The 21,349-nt window shown below is 41.1% G+C and overlaps 1 protein-coding gene and 1 non-coding gene across 2 annotated transcripts in view; both read right to left on the minus strand.

Moving 5' to 3' along the window:
- USP50 (ubiquitin specific peptidase 50) overlaps positions 1 to 19,487 on the minus strand; it is a 58,465-nt gene extending 38,978 nt beyond the window's left edge. Inside the window, 5 exon segments of the mRNA XM_064365722.1 lie at positions 5,995 to 6,020; positions 6,023 to 6,115; positions 7,765 to 7,981; positions 10,393 to 10,640; positions 19,412 to 19,487. Coding sequence (XP_064221792.1) covers positions 5,995 to 6,020; positions 6,023 to 6,115; positions 7,765 to 7,981; positions 10,393 to 10,640; positions 19,412 to 19,487 — 660 coding nt within the window.
- LOC135270510 (U4 spliceosomal RNA) lies at positions 5,822 to 5,964 on the minus strand. The gene has a single exon (XR_010338672.1). It is a non-coding gene; the product is annotated as a U4 spliceosomal RNA (small nuclear RNA).
- Positions 19,488 to 21,349: the final 1,862 nt, after the last annotated feature.

A 21,349-nucleotide genomic window follows, 5' to 3' on the forward strand; every position in this document is an offset into this window, starting at 1 on the left:
AAAAAAAATATTTGAAACAATAATGACTCAGTTTTCCCAAATTAATGCCATACACGAAACCACAGATTCAGGAAGCTCAGAGAACACCAAGAAAGATAAATGCCAGAAAAATGACACCTAGGCATTTCATTTTCAAACTGCAGAATATCAAAGATAAAGAAAAAAATCCTAAAAGAAGCCAGAGTGGGAGTCGGGAAAAACCACGCCTCTAGAGGATCAAACATAAGAATTACAACTAACTTCTCAGAAACCATGCAAACAAGAAGAAAGTGGGATAAAATACTGAAGGTGTTAAAAGGAAAAAAACCACCAGACTAGAATTCTGTACCCTGTAAAATTAACCTTCAAAAATGAAGAGAAATAAAGACTTCACTGGACAAATAAAAAGTGAGGGAAATTGTTGCCTGTAGATCTGCCTTGCAAGAAATGTTCAAAGAGGCCAGACACAGTGGCTGACGCCTGTAATCCCAGCACTTTGGGAGGCCGGGGCGGGTGGATCACTTGAGGTGAGGAGTTCAAAACCAGCCTGGCCAACATGGTGAAACCCTGTCTCTACCAAAAATACAAAATTAGCCTGGCATGGTAGTGCGGGCCTGTAGTCCCAGCTACTCTGGATGCTGAGGCAGGAGAACTGCTTGAACCCAGGAGGCAGAAGTTGTAGTGAGCCGAGATCACACCACTGCCCTCCAGGCTGGGTGACAGAGTGAGACTCCATCTCAAAAAAAAAAAAAGAAATTTTAAAAGAAATTCTTTACAGAGAAGGAAAATGATATAGGCCAAACACTTGGATCTACATAAAGAGCACTGAAGAAGGAATAAGTGAGGGTAAAATTAAAATGTTTATTTTTATTAATTAATCTAACATAACAGTTTACTCAAAACAATAATAGCAACAACATATTCAATTACATATCCTTATGTATATATCATATATATTCTTGTATATCTTTATGTATAAGTAAAATGAGTAACAGCAATGATACAAGGGAAGCAGTATGGTGTTATTTGAAAGTGGACATAGATTAGTTGTAAATGAATATTGCAAACTCCAGGGCAACCACTAAAAAAAAAGTTGTTTTTTTTTTTGTTTTTTTTTTTGTTTTTTGAGACGGAGTCTCGCTCTTGTTACCCAGGCTGGAGTGCAATGGCGCGATCTCGGCTCATCGCAACCTCCGCCTCCTGGGTTCAGGCAATTCTCCTGCCTCAGCCTCCTGAGTAGCTGGGATTACAGGCACGCGCCACCGTGCCCAGCTAATTTTTTTGTATTAATAGAGACGGGGTTTCACAATGTTGACCAGGATGGTCTCGATCTCTCGACCTCGTGATCCACCCGCCTCGGCCTCCCAAAGTGCTGGGATTACAGGCTTGATGTTTTTTTTTTTTTTTTTTTTTTTTTTTTTTAAGACACAGTTTCTCTCTTGTTGCCCAGGTTGGAGTCCAATGGCGAGATCTCAGCTCACTGCAACCTCCGCCTCCTGGGTTCAAGCAATTCTCCTACCTCATCCTCCTGAGTAGCTGGGACTACAGGTATGCACTACCACACTGGTTAATTTTGTATTTTTAGTAGAGATGGGGTTTCTCCATGTTGGTCAGGCTGGTTTTGAACTCCCGACCTCAGGTGATCCACCCACCTCGGCCTCCCAAAGTACTGGGATTATGGGCATGAGCCACTGTGCCCAGCATCTAAAAAATGTTTCAAAAAGCATAACTGATGTGGTAATTAAGGAGAGAAAATGGAGTCTCATAAGATGCTCAGTTAAAACCACAAAAAGGCCAGGCGCAGTAGCTCACGCCTGTAATCCAAGCACTTTGGAGGCCAAGGTGGGCGGATCACCTGAGGTCACGAGTTCAAGACCAGCCTGACCAACATGGTGAAACTCCGTCATTATAAACAACAACAACAACAACAACAAAAAACACACAAAAAGCAGGCAAAGAGTGGTAGATAAAAATAGAAACACAAAGAACAAGGGCAACAAATAGAAAGCAGTAAAAAATATGACAGATATTTAACCCAACAGCATCAATAATCACTTGGAATGTCAATGGTCTATATACATTAATTAAAAGACAGATTGTCACAGTGAATCAAAAACAGAACTCATATATTATGTACAAGAAACATATTTAAAATATAAAGACACACAGAGACTAAAAGTAAACAGATGGAGAAAAATATACGATCCTACCACTAAGAAAGTGGGAGTAGCTATATTAATTTCAGACAGAGCAGTCTTCAAAGAAAGTGATTGAGGATAAAAAGGGCCATACATAATGATAAAGGGATCAATTTTTCAGGAAGACACAGAAATTCTTAATGTGTATGCACCTAACAACACAGTGTCAAAATACATGAGGACAAACTGGCTAGGCTTAGTGGCTCACGCCTGTAATCCCAACACTCTGAGAGGCAGAGGCGGGCAGGTCACTTGAGATTAGGACTTCAAGCCCAGCCTGACCAACATGGCAAAACCCTGTCTCTACTAAAAATACAAAAATTAGCCAGATGTGGTGGTGCACACCTGTAGTCCCAGCTACTCAGGAGGCTGAGACACAAGAATTGCTTGAACCCAGGAGGCAGAGGCTGCAGTGAGCCAAGACTGCACTGCAGCACTGCACTCCAGCCTGGGTGACAGAGCAAAACTCTGTCTCACCAAAAAAAAAAAAAAAAAAAAAGGAAAAATTGATAGAACTGTGAGGAGAAATAGATGAATCCACTTTTATAGTTGGAGATATAAACACACCTCTGTCAGAAATGGACAGATCCAGCAGGCAGAAAATTAGTAAGGACATAGTTAAACTCAACACCACCACCTGTCCATAGAAATAACTAACATCTATAGACTCTTTCACCCAACAACAGCAGAATATATATTATTCTCAAACTCACATGGAACATTCACCAAGCCTCTAGCTAGGCTAAATAAGAATAACTTAGACCTTCTGGCCTAAGGTGTGCTTGTTAAAACACACTTTAACAAATTTAAAATAATAGAAATTATATAATCTCTGCTCTCAGACCACAGTGGAATTAAGCTAAAAAGGAAAAACAGAAAGATATCTAGGAAATCCCAAAATACATGGAGATTAAACAACACGCTTCCAAATAACACAAGTCAAAGAAGAAATCTTGAAAGAAATTTCAAAATGGGCTGGCCACAGTGGCTCACCCCTTTAATCCCAGCACTTTGGGAAGCCAAGGTGGGCGATTCTCTTGAGCCCAAGAGTTCAAGGCAAGATAGTGAGTCATCATCTCTACAAAAATATTTTAAAAATTAGCTGGGCATGGTGGCTTACACCTGTAGTCCTAGCTACATACCTTTATCCCAGGTATGCAAGGCTGGTCCAACATTGGAAAAATTAATGAAATCTATCATATAATTAGGTTAAAGGGAAAAAAATCACACACACAATCAAATCAACAGACACAGAAAAAGTGTCTGACAAAATCCAACACCCATCAAGATAAAAACTCTCAGTAAACTAAGAATAAAGGAGAACTTCTTCAACTTAATAAAGAATGTCTACAAATAATCCACAGCTAACATCATACTTGATGGTGAGTAAGTAGCTTTTCCACTACAGTCAGGAAGACGGCAAGGATGTCCCCTCTCACCACTACTTTTCTTTCCTTTTTTTTTTTTTTTGCCCTACTCCCTCCCTCACCACTACGTTTCAACATTGTATTAGAAGTCCTAGCTAAAATAAGACAAGAAAATAAAAGGCATACAGATTGGGAAGTAAGAAGTAAAACTGCCTTTGTCTACAGATGACATGATTGTATATGTTGAAAATCTGAAGGAATCAACAAAAAAACTCTTGAAAATAATAACAAAGCAAGATTGTAGAATACAAGATTAATATTGAGAAAGTGTATTACTCGTCAGCTTTAAACAAATGGAATTTGAAATTAAAAACATGGCAGGCACAGTGGCTTATGCCTGTAATCCTAGCACTTAGGGAGGCTGAGGCGGGAGGATCACCTGAAGTCAGGAATTTGAGATCAGCCTGGCCAACATGATGAAATCCTATCTCTACTAAAAATACAAAAATTAATTGGGTGTGGTGGTGCGTGCCTGTACTCCCAGCTACTCAGGAGGCTGAGGCAGGAGAATGGCTTGAACCTGGGAGGCAGAGGTTGCAGTGAGCTGAGATTGTGCCACCGCACTCCAGCCTGGGCAAGACTCTATCTCAAAAAACAAAAATTAAAATTAAAATAAATTTTAAAAAACACAGTACCATTCACATTAGCAGCCTCAAAAATGAAATAGTTATAAATTTAACAAACTATATATAAGACCTATAGGAGTAAAACTAGAAAATTCTCATGAAAGGAATCCAAGAATAATCTAAACAGAGAGATATAGTCTATATTCACAGATAAGAAGCTTCCATATTGTCTAGATGTTAGTTCTTCCCAATTTGATCTGTAAATACAATGCAACCCCAGTCAGAATCCCAGCAACTTATTTTGTGGATATTGACAGAATTATTCTAAAGTTTATGTAGTGAGGTAAAAGATTCAGAGTAGCCAAAACTATACTGAAGGAAAACACAGTCAGACTGACATTACCAAACTTCAAAACTTATTTTACAACCAGAATAGACAAGACAGTGCGGTATTGGTGAAAACAAAATAGAAAAATAATGGTATAGACTCGAGAGCTCAGAAATAGACTCACATAGATATAGTCAGCTGATCTTTGACAAAGGAGCAAAGGTAATATACAATGGAGAAAAGATAACCTTTTCAACAAATGGTGTTGGGACAATTATCTACGTGAAAAAAAATCCACACACGGGCAAACCTTACACACTTCACAAAAATTAACTCAAAATGGATTACAGACCAAAATGTAGAACAAAAAACTACAAAACTCCTGGAAGATAACACTGGAGAAAATCTAGATGATCTTATGTTTGGCCATGACTTTTTAGAAGAAACACCAAAAACCTACTTTACAAAAGAACTGATAAGCTTAACTTTGTTAAAGTCAAAATTTCCTGTTGTACAAAACACTGTTGAGAGAATAAAAAACAAGCATGGACAGAAAAAAAAAAAAGACACATCTGGTAAAGAACTGCTATTGAAAATATGCAAGAAATCTGGCCAGGCACAGTGGCTCATGCCTATAATCCAAGCTCTTTGGGAGACCGAGGCAAGCGGATCGCCTGAGCTCAGGAGTTTGAGACCAGTCTGGGCAACATGGTGAAAACCTGTCTCTACAAAAAAAAAAAAAAAAAAAAAAAAAAAAAAAAAAAATTAGCTGGGTGTAGTGGCGGGTACCTGTAGTCCCAGCTACTCACGAGGCTGAGGCAAGAGAATGGCTTGAACCAGGGAAGCAGAGGCTGCAAGAACCGAGACTGCACTGCACTCCAGCCTCGGCAACAAAGCGAGACTCTTTTTAAAACAAAAAAATGAAAAGAAAGAAAGAAAAGAAAATATACAAGAAATCTTATAAAACTCAACAATTAGAAAAGCAACAACCCAATTTTTAAAATAGGCCAAAGACCTTAACAGACCTTTACCGAAGTATCTTACCAGGGGCCAGGGGAAGAAGGAATGTGTGTTATTAAAGGTTACAGAGTTTCTGTTTGGGTGATAAAGAAGTTCTGGAAATTGTGATGATTGTTGCACAACATTGTGAATAAATAATGCCAATGAATTCTATGCTTAGAATTGCTAAAATGGCAAATTTTTTGTAATACTGTATATATTTTATCATAATTTAAAATAATAATGTAATATACTGAGTATCATTGAATTGTACACTCTAAATGTAAACATCTGTACTTTTTTTTTATTTTTTATTATTATCAGTCTCTGTAGAGACCGTCAAAAATTGCCAGTGCTGACTGTATTGCACAAGTTGTCATGGCAGAGTATTAGGAAAAGTTTTCAATTAGCAATAATCGCGCCTCAGATAAACCTCATTAGCTACGATACTGCCACTGTGCAAAGCTAAAAAAAATCCATAATTTTTAGGTGAAAACAATTATTTTTGGTGCTTTGGAAATGCCCTCACAGCAGTTTCTTGCTTGGTTTCACGAAAGGAGCAGTGAATTGGGTTGTTCCAGGTTAGTGTGTCTTGTTGAAAAAAACATTGGAGGATTTGGTGACCAAATTGGATTGACCGCAGCCTGCACTCTCTGTTTCTATTGGAACTTTGCAAATGTTGTGGAAATGTAATCCTCAGTGGTTTTCTCAAAGTCAACAAGTCCAGAAGATAACAGTCTCACTAGCTGGAGCCGGTTACCCATAAGTCCACCTAGAAAGTGTTTCTTTCTCGTTACTGAAATGCATTTGAGTGCCTACCTCACTTATAATCTATACATCAGCATTTTTTTTTTTTTTTTTTTGAGATGGAGTCTCGCTCTGCCACCCAGGCTGGAGTGCAGTGGCACAATCTTGGCTCACTGCAACCTTCACCTCCGAGTTCAAGTGATTCTCCTGCCTCAGCCTCCTGAGAAGCTGGAACTACAGGTGAGCACCACCACACCCAGCTAATTTTTATACTTTTAGTAGAGATGGGGTTTCGCCATGTTGGTTAGGCTGGTCTCACACTCCTGGTCTCCAGTGATTCTGCCCGCCTCAGCCTCCCAAAGTGCTAGGATTACAGGTGTAAGCCACCACGGCCGGCCTATAAATCAGCATTTTAACTTTACTGTTTTTTTCAGAATACTACTGACTTTGCAATTTTCACCAGTGAAATCAGGCAGCTGTTTTATGCTCTTCATATCATTGCTAAAGTGATCTGGTGACAAAAATGACTCTCAGGGTTTGGGGGTGGCCCATAATAAAACAGAGATAAATTAGATCCGATACACACAGGAGATATCCCCAGTGTGGCTAGGTGTTTGGTTCTGCAAACGATTAACTGGAAGAAGATGAGCACAGATTTTGTTTACAGCGGACCCATTAGAACCTTACTTAAGAGTATTTGGAATTTCTTTCCAGCAATCTTTAGCAGTTTGAGCTGAGAAATAAAGCCCAGTGCTAAATAAGTAATAGGATTCTATTCTCCAATTCTGGTAAGTGAAACTTTCAGCAATAGATGTGCTATCATAATTTAGGAAGAAAAATACACATTTGTATAATTCTGCAAGAAAACTTTTGGTGTCTGCCCTTGTTTACTCCTTATTGCCGCCTGCCTTCCACTGCCACCCCACCACGCCCACAAAGCTATTTCAATAGACTGAATAAATCCCACTATATTTCCAGTTTTATAATCAGGTATTTTGTTGAGTGCGTTTAAAAATATGATTGAATTCATAGTAACTTTTGGCCAGTACATCCCTAAAAAAAAATACCATCATTATGGACTTCCTCTTTATTTCATTTATTTATTTATTTATTTAGGACAGAGACTCCCTCTGTCACCCAGGCTGAAGAGCAATGGTGCGATCTTGGCTCACTACAACCTCTGCCTCCCGGGTTCAAGCGATTCTTGTGCCTCAATCTCCCAAGTAGCTGGGATTACAGGTACCTGCCACCACGCCCAACTAATTTTTGTATTTTTAGTAGAGACAGGGTTTCACCATGTTGGCCAGGGTGGTCTCAAACTCCTGACCTCAGGTGATCTGCCTGCCTTGGCCTCCAAAAGTGCTGGGATTACAGGCATGAGCCATCGCGCCCAGCCTATTTCTTTTAAAATTAAAGTTATAAAGCCATCTCTCATACTAAACAAATATAGTAAACAGCCCTGAGAAAACCCAGGGCTGAGAGCATAGCAAGACAAAGTGTCCAGGGATCCCGAATTCCTACCTGAAAGGAGCATTCTTATTCGGATGGAATGGGGAGTGAGAGGACAGTGAAAACTTCGTTCTTGTAGGTGCATTTCTCACACTTTAAACATATGATGCTGTAACTGAGCTACCCTTCAAACAGCTGGGTGATGATGGATGTCTCAGTGGTAATTGACTTCCTGCAGCGTCTCTGAGTAGGTCCTTTCTCATATGATCTTCTCCGGGGATAGTGGTACTGAATCAAGGAGCAAATTTCACCCAAATCAATTATCGGTTATTTAAAAAAGGTTGTGGCAACATGGTGAGACTCTATCTCTAAAACAAAAACCAAAACATTAGCCAGGCATGGTGGCACACGTCTGTGGTGCCAGCTACTCGGGAGGCTGAGGTTGGAGGATAAGTTGAACCCAGGAGTTCGAGGCTGCAGTGAACTGTGTTAGCACTAATGCACTCCAGCCTGGGTGGCAGAGGGAGACCATGTTTCAAAAAAAAAAGTTTTCAATAAAATGATTGGTTTTTTTTCTATCAGAATAATACATTGCTACCAGAAACCACTTAAGTTTTAGATTCAGACAATAGAGTAAGATATTCTTGAAAGTATATATATGTATCATGTGTGATTTCTGATAATTCAGATATTTTCCCTTTAGGTGAAACAGAGGAATGATGACAGCCTAACTTTGGTAAAACATACATTCATGACCCCATAAGCTACCAGCCTTGGAAGCTAGTTTTTCCTGGGAAGGGGGTAAGCAAGCTAAATTAGTGTTACGTCACTCAAGCACATCTAAAGGTAAAATATTAAGAAATCTAATCTTTCCTCTCTCCAGTCCCTTCAGGTTACATTCTGTAGCCTTTTATCCTTTAACTTCTAGAAAATATTTTTTTAAAAGAGTAAATCTTGGCCAGGCATGGTGGCTCACGCCTGTAATCCTGGTGCTTTGGGAGGCTGAGGCAGGAGGATCACTTGAGACTAGGAGTTTGAGATCAGATTTGGTAACATAGCGAAATCCAGTCTCTACAGGGTTAATTTTTTTAAAAAAAGATAAAAGATAAGACAGCAAATCTTAAATTCCTAAGGCAGCCTGATTGAACTAAACTTGTGGCCTTGTTTGGATCTAGCTCATACTCAGTAACAGCATTTCTGGGGCACACCCTGAATTTTCAGTGATTTAAGAACCTCAGTAGAAGATACATTTTCAAGATGCATTAGCTCCACAGATCTTGGCTCACTGCAACCTCCGCCTCCTGGGTTCAAGGTATTCTCCTGCCTCAGCCTCCCAAGTAGCTGGGACTCTAGGCACCTGCCACCGCTTCTGGCTAATTTTTTTTTTTTTTTTTGTATTTTTAGTAGAGACAGGGTTTCACTATGTTGCCCAGGCTGGTCTTGAACTACTGACCTCGTGATCCACCCGCCTTGGCCCCCAAAGTGCTGGGATTACAGGCATAAGCCATTGCGCCTGGCCCATGAATACCTTTTTATAATATCTTTTTATTACTCAAAATGAAAAACAGAACTGAAGCCTGCAAATGAGAACAATTAATAGCTATAGTTTTTGCAATCTTTATGCTAACCATTCCCTGGATATTAGAGGTGCAATGAGGTAACATTAGCAGGAGAACATTGCATAAAGTCAAGGACACATTTCAGAGAATGTGGGTCTCAGACCAAGGCTAAGTGCAGTGAGTTTTGTAAATAAAGGCAAAACCTCTAGAGTAATTGATGATTTCACGTTTAATGTAGTGTATATCCTAATTCAGTGATGAACTCGGGTTAGGCATGTTTGGTTTGAGGATGAAACTTTGCAGGGCATAGATCTGTTGCTTAATCTAGTATCAAGCTTAATATTTTCATGGATTTGTAGGTCCCAAGCAAATTTAAGCTAAGAATGTTATTCTATATGTTATTTAGCTTAAATTTTCTTGGGACCTACGAATCCATATTATTTCTCATGAGGAATATATTTTGCACTTTTAAAAACTAGTCCAGTCCGGGTACGGTGGCTCACGCCTGTAATCCCAGCACTTTGGGAGGCCAAGGTGGGCAGATCACAAGGTCAGGAGTTTGAGACCAGTCTGACCAACATGGTGAAACCTCATCTCTACTAAAAATACAAAAATTAGCCGGGCATGGTGGCAGGAGCCTGTAATCCCAGCTACTCGGGAGGCTGAGGCAGAACTGCTTGAACCCAGGGGCAGAGGTTGCCGTAAGCCGATATCCTGCCACTGTACTCCAGCCTGGGCCATGGAGCGAGACGCCATCTCAAAAAACAACAAAACAAAACAAAATGAAAACCAGTCCATGCAGCCTTTATTTACAAAGAAAAGTAGATTAGTGTTTCCCACACCTGGCTGACCACTGGAAATGCCAAGTAAGCTTTCCCAAAAGACATTCTAATTCATTACCCTTGGAGTATGTGCCTTAGAATCTGTGTTGTAAAATCTTCCCAGGTGGTTCTATGACAAGTAAGTTTGGTAACTACAGCTACACATTCAAATACTAACTTGAATGTTCTCCATGGAACATCTAGCACAATGCTTGGCATAAAGTAGACAATATTAACTGAACAAGTAAAAGAATGAAAAATGGAAGTTGCTGATAAAGGTGCAGGACTATCTTATTTTAAGGTCATTAATTCTACTCACCTTTTTTAGAGCTTCATGAAGTTCATTTAGGACATAAATCAAGAATTCCTGACCATCTTGTTGTGTCTTTTTCGTAAATTTTGGGTAGAGGTTGCCAAGAGTTGATCGGAATATTTCTGTTGAGACACAGTCTGAGTCTCCAAGCCACATGTCTGTCATCAGGTAGGCAAAAGCCATGGCAACCTCACTGCAATCGCTTGGAAGAAGAAAGGGATATGATTCTGGCCGATTTAATGAAAAGAAGGCACCTAATCACCCAGGTCTGGGAAGTTAGCACCAAAATGGAAAAGTGTGGTGTCTCACACCTGTAACCCCAGCACTTGGGGAGGCCAATGCAGGAGGATTGCTTGACCTCCCAGAAGGTCGAGGTTGCACTGAGCTGTGATAATACCATTACTTCACTCCAGCCTGGGTGACAGAACAAGACTCTGTTTAAAAGAAAAAAAAGGGCCAGGTGAGGTGGCTCACACCTGTAATCCCAGCACTTTGGGAGACTGAGGTGGGAGGATCACCTGAGGTCAAGAGTTCAAGACCAGCCTGGCCAACATGGAGAAACCCGGTCTCTACTAAAAATATTAAAAAATTAGCTGAGTGTTGTGGCAGTCACTCCTATTCAGTATAGTATGGGAAGTTCTAGCCAGAGCAATCAGGCAAGAAAAAGAAATAAAGCGTATTCAATTAGGAAAGGAGGAAGTCAAACTGTCTCTATTTGCAGATGACATGATTGTATATTTAGAAGACCCCATCATCTCAGCCCAAAATCTCAAACTGATAAGCAACTTCAGCAAAGTCTCAGGATACAAAATCAATGTGCAGAAATCACAAGCATTCCTATATACAAATAACAGACAAACAGAGAGCCAAATCAAGAATGAACTCCCATTCACAATTGCTACAAAGAGAATAAAATATCTAGGAATACAACTAACAAAGGATGTAAAGGACCTCTTCAAGGAGAACTACAAACCACTGCTCAATGAAGTGAGAGAGGACACAAACAGATGGAAAAACATTCCATGCTCATGGTTAGGAAGAATCAGTATTGTGAAAATGGCCATACTGCCCAAAGTAATCTATAGATTCAACGCTATCCCCATCAAGCTACCAATGGCCTTCTTCAGAACTGGAAAAAAACACTTTAAACTTCATATGGAATCACAAGAGAGTCCACATAGCCAAGACAATTCTAAGCAAAAAGAACAAAGCTGGAGGCATCACACTGCTGGCCTTCAAATTATACTACAAGGCTACAGTAATCAAAACAGCATGGTACTAGTACCAAAGCAGAGACATAGACCAATGGAACAGAACAGAGGCCCCAAAAGCAACATCACACATCTACAACCATCTGATCTTTGACAAACCTAACAAAAACAAGCAATGGGGAAAGGACTCCATGTTTAATAAATGGTATTGGGAAAACTGGCTAGTAATGTGCAGAAAGCAGAAATTGGACCCCTACCTGTCACCTTACACTTAAATTAACTCCAGATGGATTAAAGATTTAAACATAAAACCCAACACTATAAAAACACTAGAAGAAAATGTAGGCAAAACCATCCAGGACATAGGCATAGGCAAGGACTTCATGACTAAAACACCAAAAGCAATGGCAATAAAAGCCAAGATAGACAAATGGGATCTAATTAAAATTCAGAGCTCTGTACAGCAAAAGAAACCATGATTAGAACGAATTGGCAACCAACAGAATGGGAAAAAATTTTTGCAATCTACCCATCTGACTAAAGGGCTAATATCCAGAAGCTACAAAGAACTAAAATAGATATACAAGAAAAAAACAAACAACCCCATACAAAAGTGGGTGAAGGATATGAACAGACACTTTTCAAAAGAAGATGTATATGAGGCCAACAAATATATGAAAAAATGCTCATCATCACTGGTCATTAGAGAAATGCAAATCAAAACCACATTGAGATACCATCTCACACCAGTTAGAATGGCGATCATTAAAAAATCTGGAGACAACAGATGCTGGAGAGGATATTGAGAAATAGGAACACTCTTACACAGTTAGTGGGAGTGTAAATTAGTTCAACCATTGTGGAAGACAGTGTGGTGATTCCTCAAGGATCTAGAAATAGAAATTCCATTTGACCCAGCAATCCCATTACTGTGTATATACCCAAAGAACTATAAATCGTTTTACTATAAAGACATAATGCACACGTATGTTCATTGCAGCCCTGTGTACAATAGCAAAGACCTGGAACCAACCCAAATGCCCATCAATGATAGACTGGACAAAGAAAATATGGTACATATACACCATGAAATACTATGCAGCCATAAAAAACGATGAGTTTGTGTCCTTTGTAGGGACTTGGATGAATCTGGAAACCATCATTCTGAGCAAACTGACACAAGAACAGAAAGCCAAACACCACATGTTCTCACTCATAGGTGGGTGTTGAACAATGAGAACACGTGGACTCAGGGAGAGGAGCAGTACATACTGGGGGCAGTTGGGGGGGTTAGAGGAGAGACAGCAGGGGGTGGGGAGGGATAACATGGGGAGAAATGCTAGATACAGTATACACCTAAAGTAAAATAAATTAATTAATTAAAAAAAGAAAGAAATGACCACTCCAAAAAAAAACAAACAAAAAAAAGATTAGGCTCCAGAGTGGGGCACGGTGGTTCACGCCTATAATCCCAGCACTTTGGGAGGCTGAGGTGGGTGGATTACCTGAGGTCAAGAGTTCAAGACCAGCCTAGGCAACCTGCCCAGGTGGTGGAACCCCATCTCTACTACAATACAAAAAATTAGCTGGGCATGGTGGTGGATGCCTGTAATCCCAGCTATTCAGGAGGCTGAGGCAGGAGAATTGCTTGAACCCAGGAGGCAGACGTTGCAGTGAGCCAAGATTGTGCCACTGCACTCCAGCCTGGGTGACAGAGTGAGACTCCATCTCAAAAAAAAAAAAAAAAAAAAATTAGGCTCCAGAGAATGAACTGTACATATAACCTCTCCTTTCCTCCATCACTCAGTTTCTCTTGTGTATGTATATATTACACACACACACACGTGCACAAAAGATTTACCTCCACTGAGTTAGTGGACACTACAGCAACCCTGCCTGCTTTGCGCAGTCATTCCTCCTTCCCAGTGACTACATCACTTCTAGGAGCCCTGAGGGAATGTTTTTCACCCTAGGGAGGGAGGGCTTTCATTTTTATTCAGGAGCTACATCTATCTGGACTGAATCCTAGATTAGAAAAAAAACTGGCATAAAACATTATGGGAACAATATATGAAATTTGAATACGGATAATATGCAGATAGCTTTTTCTATTAAAGTTGAATCTTCTGAATTTGAGAAAACTGTACTGTGTTTATGCAAGGAGATGCCCTTGTTCTTAGAAAATACACACAAGTTTTTCAGGGTGCAGACTCATGATATATGCAACCTGTTTTCAAACGGTTTAGGAAGCACATAGGGACATGAGGATGGGAAGAAAGTGGAGTGGTAAAGCACATACTATAAAGCCAGTGCACCCACACGCCAGCAGTTGGTGAATCTGAGTGAAGGCCCACTAAAGAGCACTATTCTTGCAACTCTTTTGCAAGTTTAAAAAATAAAAAAGCAGGCCAGGCACAGTGGCTCATACCTGTAATCCCAGCACCTTGGGAGGTCAAGGCGGGTGGATCACGAGGTCAGGAGTTTGAGACCAGTCTGGCCAACATGGTGAAATCCTGTTTCTACTAAAAATACAAAAATCAGTTGGGCATGGTAGCACATGCCTGTAATTCCAGCTACTTGGGAGGCTGAGGCAGGAGAATCGCTTGAACCTGGGAGGTGGAGGTTTCGGCGAGCCAAGATGGTGCCATTGGGCTTCAGCCTGGCCAACAAGAGCAAAACTCCATCTCAAAAAAAAAAAATTTTTTTTAAAGCAAGAATATAGTAGATACATTTTTTGCTAAAATGGATTTCTCTCCAAGATATATAACTGATAAGTAAAAAAAAGCAAGGTGTTGAAGAGTCCATAGTATGCCCCCCCACTTATGTCCAAATGATTAAAAAAAAAAAACCCACATATAAGGCCGAGTGCAGTGGCTCACACTTGTAATCCCAGCACTTTGGGAGGCTGAGCCTGGCAGATCACGAGGTCAGGAGTTCGAGACCAGGCTGGCTAACATGGTGAAACCTCATCTCTACTAAAAATACAAAAATCAGCCCAGCACAGTGGCACACGTTGGAAGGCTGAGGCAGAAGAATTGCTTGAACCCAGGAGGTGGAGGTTGCAGTGAGTCGAGATCGTGCAATTGCACTCCAGTCTGGGCGACAAGAGTAAGACTCCGTTCCCCTCAAAAAACAACCCACATATATTCTCAGGCTACATAAAGATATTAAGAATATTAATCCTTTGACACCACATAAGGAATCTAGGCAAGTAGAGGTGTCCTCTCTTGCAGGTATTTGATATTTGTGATGTATTTACAGAGGTGTCTCTCAAAGTCACCTCAGTAGTGGTTCTACAGGTTTAAATCCTATAAACTTGCTCTGTTGGTCAGTGAGTCTCTCCCAACTCCTTCACTTTCCCCTAATCAATAGGGTCTTTTAAAAGTTTCATTTTGTGTTTGATGCTGGTAGGTAAAAATACAATTGCTTATTGTATGTTGGTAGTCTATCCAGGAACCTTTCTAACCCTACTCTTTAATTTTGTAATTTCTATTTAAATAGAGACAGGACCTTGCTGTGTTGCCCAGGCTGGTCTTGAACTCATGGACTCAAGCGATCCTCCCACTTCGCCCTCCCAAAGTGCTAGGATTATAGGTGTGAGCCACTGCGTATAGCCTAACTTGACTAACTTAAGTCTAATTTCTTAGACTATATAGGTTCTTTGGATTTTCTATAAACACATTCATCTGCAACAAAATCAGTTTAATTTTTTTCTTTCTGAGTCTTACTTCTTACTTCTTTACTAGCTAGGATTGCCAGTAAAATAGTGAATATAGTAGAATAGTGAATAGAAATGAGGATAGACTTATCCCCACTTAAAGACATAGAGATTTTCTTCCTTATTCTGTTATTTTTGTTCATTATCAATGATGGTCACATATTAAACTAATCTGCTATTCCTCAGGTATGCTTATTTTGTGATGTCATTACTATTTCCATGAATTGTTGGGTTCTCGTTGTTAATCTTTTTGTTCAAGGATTTTGTATCTATGTTCGTGAGTTAGATGATCTATGTGTTAATGTTCTGTGCTATATAACCAATTACCAAACTTAGTTCAAAACCAGACATGGGGCCAGGTGTGGTGGCTCATGCCTGTAATCCCAGCACTTTGGGACGCCGAGGTAGGAGGATCACTTGAGTCCAGGAATTCAAGACCAGTTTGGGCAACACAGTGAGAACCCCCACCCCTTCCCCCATTTCCCCCGCATCGTATTCCCCACCCCTCTCTACCAAAAAAAAAAAAAAAATTAATTGGGCATGGTGGTGTATGACTGCAGTTCCAGCTACTCAGGAGGCTGAGGTGGAAGGATCACTTGAGCCCAGGAGGTCAAGTTTGCAGCGAGCTGTGATTGTGCCACTGCACTCCAGCCTGAGTGACTGAGACTCTGTCTCAAAAAAAAAAAAAAAAAAACCCAAAAGCCAGGAGTGGTGGCTAACACTTGTAATCCCAGAACTTTAGGAGGTCGAGGTGGGCAGATCCCTTGAGGCCATGAGTTCGAGACCAGCCTGGCCAACATGGTGAAACCCTGTCTCTACTAAAAATACAAAAAGAATAGCTGGGCATGGTGGCACAGGCCTGTACTCCCAGCTATTCTGGAGGCTGAGGCACGAGAATCCCTTGAACCCAGGAGGCGGAAATTGCAGTGAGTCAAGATCACACCACTGCCCTCCAGCCTGGGCAACAGAATAAGACTCTGTCTCAAAACAAACAAAACTCAAAAAGGAAAACCAGATATAGTTTATCTGGGATTTCACTTTGCATTTAATTGTCATGTCTCTTTTAGGTTCCTTCAACCTGAAATGGTTCTATGTATTTAATTGATTTTCATGAACTTTTGAAGATTACTGACCAATTATTGTGAGGAATATCTCTTTTTTTTTTTTTTTTTTTTTTTTTTTTTTTTTTTTGAGACGGAGTTTCGCTCGTTACCCAGGCTGGAGTGCAATGGCGCGATCTCGGCTCACCGCAAGCTCCGCCTCCTGGGTTCAGGCAATTCTCCTGCCTCAGCCTCCTGAGTAGCTGGGATTACAGGCACGCGCCACCGTGCCCAGCTAATTTTTTTGTATTAGTAGAGACGGGGTTTCACCATGTTGACCAGGATGGTCTCGATCTCTTGACCTCGTGATCCACCCGCCTCGGCCTTCCAAAGTGCTGGGATTACAGGCTTGAGCCACCGCGCCCGGCCGAGGAATATCTCTTAATTTGGGTTTTTCTGATGTTTCCTCATGATTAGATTCACATTAAGCATTTTTTTTTGTTTTTATGGTTTTTTTTTTTTTTTTTTTTTTTTGAGACAGAGTCTCATTCTGTCATCCAGGCTGAAGTGCAATGGTGCAATCTCGGCTCATTGAAAGTTCTGCCTCCCAGGTTCAAGCGATTTTCCTGCCTCAGCCTCCTGAGAAGCAGGGATTACAGGTGCCCGCCACCGTGCCCAGCTAATTTTTCATATTTTTAGTAGAGATGGAGTTTCACTGTGTTGACCAGGCTGGTCTTGAACTCTTGACCTCAAGTGATCCACCCTCCTCGGCCTCCCAAAGTGCTGTGATTACAGGCATGAGCCACCACGCCTGGCATGCATTTTTATTAACACTGAAGTGATGCTGTGTTCTTATTGCATTGTATCAAATGCTAGACAATTTTGATTTGTCCCAGCATTGGTTATATGAACTGTGATAACTTGAATGAAGTGGGATCTCCCTGGTTTCTCCAATGTAGTTAATCATCAGGAAGCATTTTTCAGGAAGGACTTCCCAGGATTTGGGTTTTTTTCGTTTTGTTTTGAAACTACGTAAATGGTCTGTTTCTTATCAAACTTTCATAAACTAGTTTAGCAATTGATGTTTCTTGGCTGGATTTTCGCTATGGTGATTGTCAAATGCTGAGTTTCTAATATCATTATTCTGACTACAGTCATCCGTTGGTACTCCATTATAAAGGGAAGTTTCTCCATTGATTCTTTTTTTTTTTTTTTTTGAGACAGTCTCGCTCTGTTGCCCAGGCTGGAGTACAGTGGTGCGATCTTGGCTCACTGCAACCTCTGCCCCCCAGGTTCAACCAATTCTACTGCCTCAGCCTCTTGAGTAGCTGGGACTACAGGTGCCCGCCACTGCGCCCAGCTAATTTTTTTTTGTATTTTTAGTAGAGACAGGGTTTCACCATATTGGCCAGGCTGGTCTTGAACTCTTGACCTTGTGATCCGCTCACCTAGGCTTCCCAAAGTGCTGGGATTACAGGCCTGAGCCACCACAACAGGCCTTATTCTCTTTTTTGAGACAGCATTTCACTATCACTCAGGCTGGAGTGCAGTGGCACAATCTCTCCCTGCAACCTCCGCTTCCCAGGCTTAAGCAATTCTCCAGCTTGTCTCCTGTGTAGGTGGGACTACAGGAGCAAGCCATCAATGCCTGGCTAATTTTTGTATGTTTTTGTAGAGATGAGGTTTTGCCATTTTGCCCATGCTAGTCTCGAACTCCTGAACTCAAAGAGATCCACCCACCTTGGCCTCCCAAAGTGTTGGGATTACAGGCCTGAATCACTGCACCTGGCTGTGACTCCACTTATTATTTTAATCAGTATGGACTCATAAATTCCTGTTTTGTTCAATGGATTACATCGGGTATTTTCATGATTTTTTTTTTTTTTTTGAGACAGGGTCTCACTCTTTCTCCCCGCTCACTGGAGTGCAGTTGCGTTATCTCAGCTCACTGCAGCCTCAACTTCTTGGGGTCAAGCGATCTTTGTGCCTCAGCCTCCTGAGTAGCTGGGACTAAATCACATGTCGCTATGTCTAGCTATTTTTTTTTTTTTTTTTTTTTTTTTGAGACAGAGTTTTGCTCTTATTGCCCAGGCTGGACTGCAATGGCATGCACAATCTTGGTTCACGGCAACCTCTGCCTCCCGGGTTCAAGTGATTCTCCTGCCTCAGCCTCCCAAGTAGCTAGGATTACAGGTATGCGCCACCACACCCGGCTAATTTTGTACTTCTAGTAGAGACGGAGGTTTCTCCATGTTGGTCAGGCTGGTCTCGAACTCCCAACCTCAGGTGATCCACCTGCTCGGCCACCCAAAGTGCTGGGATTACAGGCGTGAGCTACTGCACCTGGCCCCTACGCCCAGCTATTTTGTTTTGTTGTAGAGACAGGGGTCTCACTACATTGCCCAGGCTGGTCTTGAGCTCTTGGTCTCAAGCAATCCTCCAACTTTGCCCTCTTAAAGTGCTGGGATTACAGGTGTGAGACACTGCACCGGGCCATGATTTTTTTTTACATGTTCACATTTTCTCAAGAGTAGCCTGCAGGAAGCCCTTCAAGATGTTTTCTATTTCTATTTGACATGTCCTCATTGTTCTTTGAGCACTTCCTTTTTTGGCACAGCAAGATCTAGAGTACCATTCCTCCCCCAATCCTGAAGTCAGATGTTTCTCCGAGCCCTGGTTCCTTTTAGTGAAGAATGGTATTCAGAAAGCAAGATCTAGGATCTGGGTATACACATTATTACAGTGTTGCTGCTTCCAGGTCCTCTATGCATACATACATCCACATCCATAGGTATCTCTCTCCACATTTTTTTTCAGTATTACTACCATACTGAATATATCTTGATATTTTGGGAACCATTAATTCATGACAGTAGTTCCAATTCCAAACCTACATTGCAGGATTTATTCTAGTTTCCTCCCTTTTTCGTATTTACAACCCCATCTCCAACAGAGAGGCACCTCCCATTGTCCTCAATATATTTCCTTATTTGATCAACCCCTCTACATATCTAATCTCCTGTCATTGCTGACATCAGCCCCACTTTCCTCTTTACACAACACACTAGTACTATCCTCATCCTGCTTTGCTGACAACCCCGCCAGGTCACTGTTGCCTCTCAACATGAACATCTACGATTGGTCTGAAACCTAATGGATTTTAGATTAAATTATGAATGAATGAAAGAAGATGGAAGGGACCTGGGGCCTGGTCTTCGTGTGTGTGTGTGGGACCTGGGGCCTGGTCTTCGCGTGTGTGCATGCGCGCGCATGCGCTTAAGCTCCTCTTGAACTCCCAGGCCTGGTCTTCGTGTCTGTGTTGCTTAAGCTCCTCTTAAACTCCCAGGCTCAAATGATCCTACTGTCTCGTGAGCCACCATGCCTGGTCCTAGCGGATTACTTTTTAAAAAGCCTCTCCTCCTCTCAAACTTTTTTATTTCCTTCTAATGGCCAGGGAGTTGTGCATTGTTTTTATATTCTATTCATGTTTCCTTTAAATATTTAAAAAATATATAAAAGTAGGGTCGGGCGCGGTGGCTCACGCCTGTAATCCCACCACTTTGGGATGCTGAGGTGGGCAGATCACGAGTTCAAGAGATCGAGACCATCCTGGCCAACATGGTGAAACCCCGTCTCTACTAAAAATACGAAATTTTTTTTTTAAAATTAGCCGGTCATAGTGGTGATAAAGCGAAGCTCCGTCTCAAAAAAAAATTATATGTGTGTGTGTGTGTGTGTGTAACCTGTTTAAACTATTTGGGTCATTGCTTTTATATTATTTCCTTTAAATATTAAAAAAAATAAAAGTAACCTGTTACCTTAATCTATTTGGGTCCAAGGTTTGAATATCAAAGAATACTGTATTATTCCAACCTATTTGGTTTCTAAACTCTGGATGCCAAGTTTGTGTGAAAATGAATGTTAATCTATGGTTCCTGAGCTCACACAGTGAAAGTGAGGATAGCAAGGGTTACCCATATTTAGAACTACCTTTCAATGCCAAAAATATAATTTTTCCAAAATAAAAATGAAACTTTTGGTGTGCTTTTACTATTATCCCCTGAATCACTTTCAATATTTAAAATTTTTTTATTCTAGTTTACATTTTCTTGTTTTTTGAGATGGAGTCTTACTCTGTTGCCCAGGCTGTAGTGCAATGGCACGATCTCAGTCACAGCAACGTCTGCCTCCCGGGTTCAGGTGATTCTCCTGCCTCAGTCTCCCGAGTAGCTGGGATTATAGGCATCTGCCACCAAGCCCAGCTAATTTTTCTATTTTTAGTAGAGACGGGGTTTCATCAGGTTAGCCAGGCTGGTCTTGAACTCCTGACATCAGGTGATCCACTTGCCTCAGCCTCCCAAAGTGCTAGGATTACAGGTATGAGCCACTGCGCTCAGCCTAGTTTATATTTTTCAAAAAACATTTGCGTCCTGGTGCAGTGGCTCCTACTGGTAATCCCAGAACTTTGTGAGGCTGAGACAGGACTGCTTGAAGTCAGTTCGAGACCAGCCTGGGCAACACAGTGAGACCTCATCTCTAATTTAAAATAACAACAAAAAAAATTTGTCAGTAGGGATTTAAATTTGTGTCTTTTATACACCATTGGTCACTTCTGTGCTTTTTTTTTTTTCTTGTGTCTTTCTATTCAGATTCTTTTTCTTTGAAGACATCCTTAACATTTTCCACAAAAAAGCATGGGTAGACTTTCTGAGAATGCTGTCACATGACTGGATTCAACTGCCTCTTACATACAGTAGATAAGAATTTTTTGTTTGTTTGGTTTGTTTTGTTTTTGAGGCAGGGTCTCACTCTGTCGCCCAGGCTGGAATGCAGTGACGCAATCTTGGCTCACTGAAACCTCTACCTCCTAGGTTCAAGCCATTCTCCTGTCTCAGCCTCCCAAGTAGCTGGGACTATAAGTGTGAGCCACCATGCCTGGCTAAATTTTTTTTTTTTTTTTTTTGGTAGAGATGAGGTCTCATGTTGCCCAGGCT

This window comes from Aotus nancymaae, unplaced genomic scaffold (genome assembly GCF_030222135.1).
Source record: "Aotus nancymaae isolate 86718 unplaced genomic scaffold, 86718_ANA_hifiasm-v0.15.2.pri h1tg000062l, whole genome shotgun sequence".
NCBI lineage: Eukaryota > Metazoa > Chordata > Mammalia > Primates > Aotidae > Aotus > Aotus nancymaae.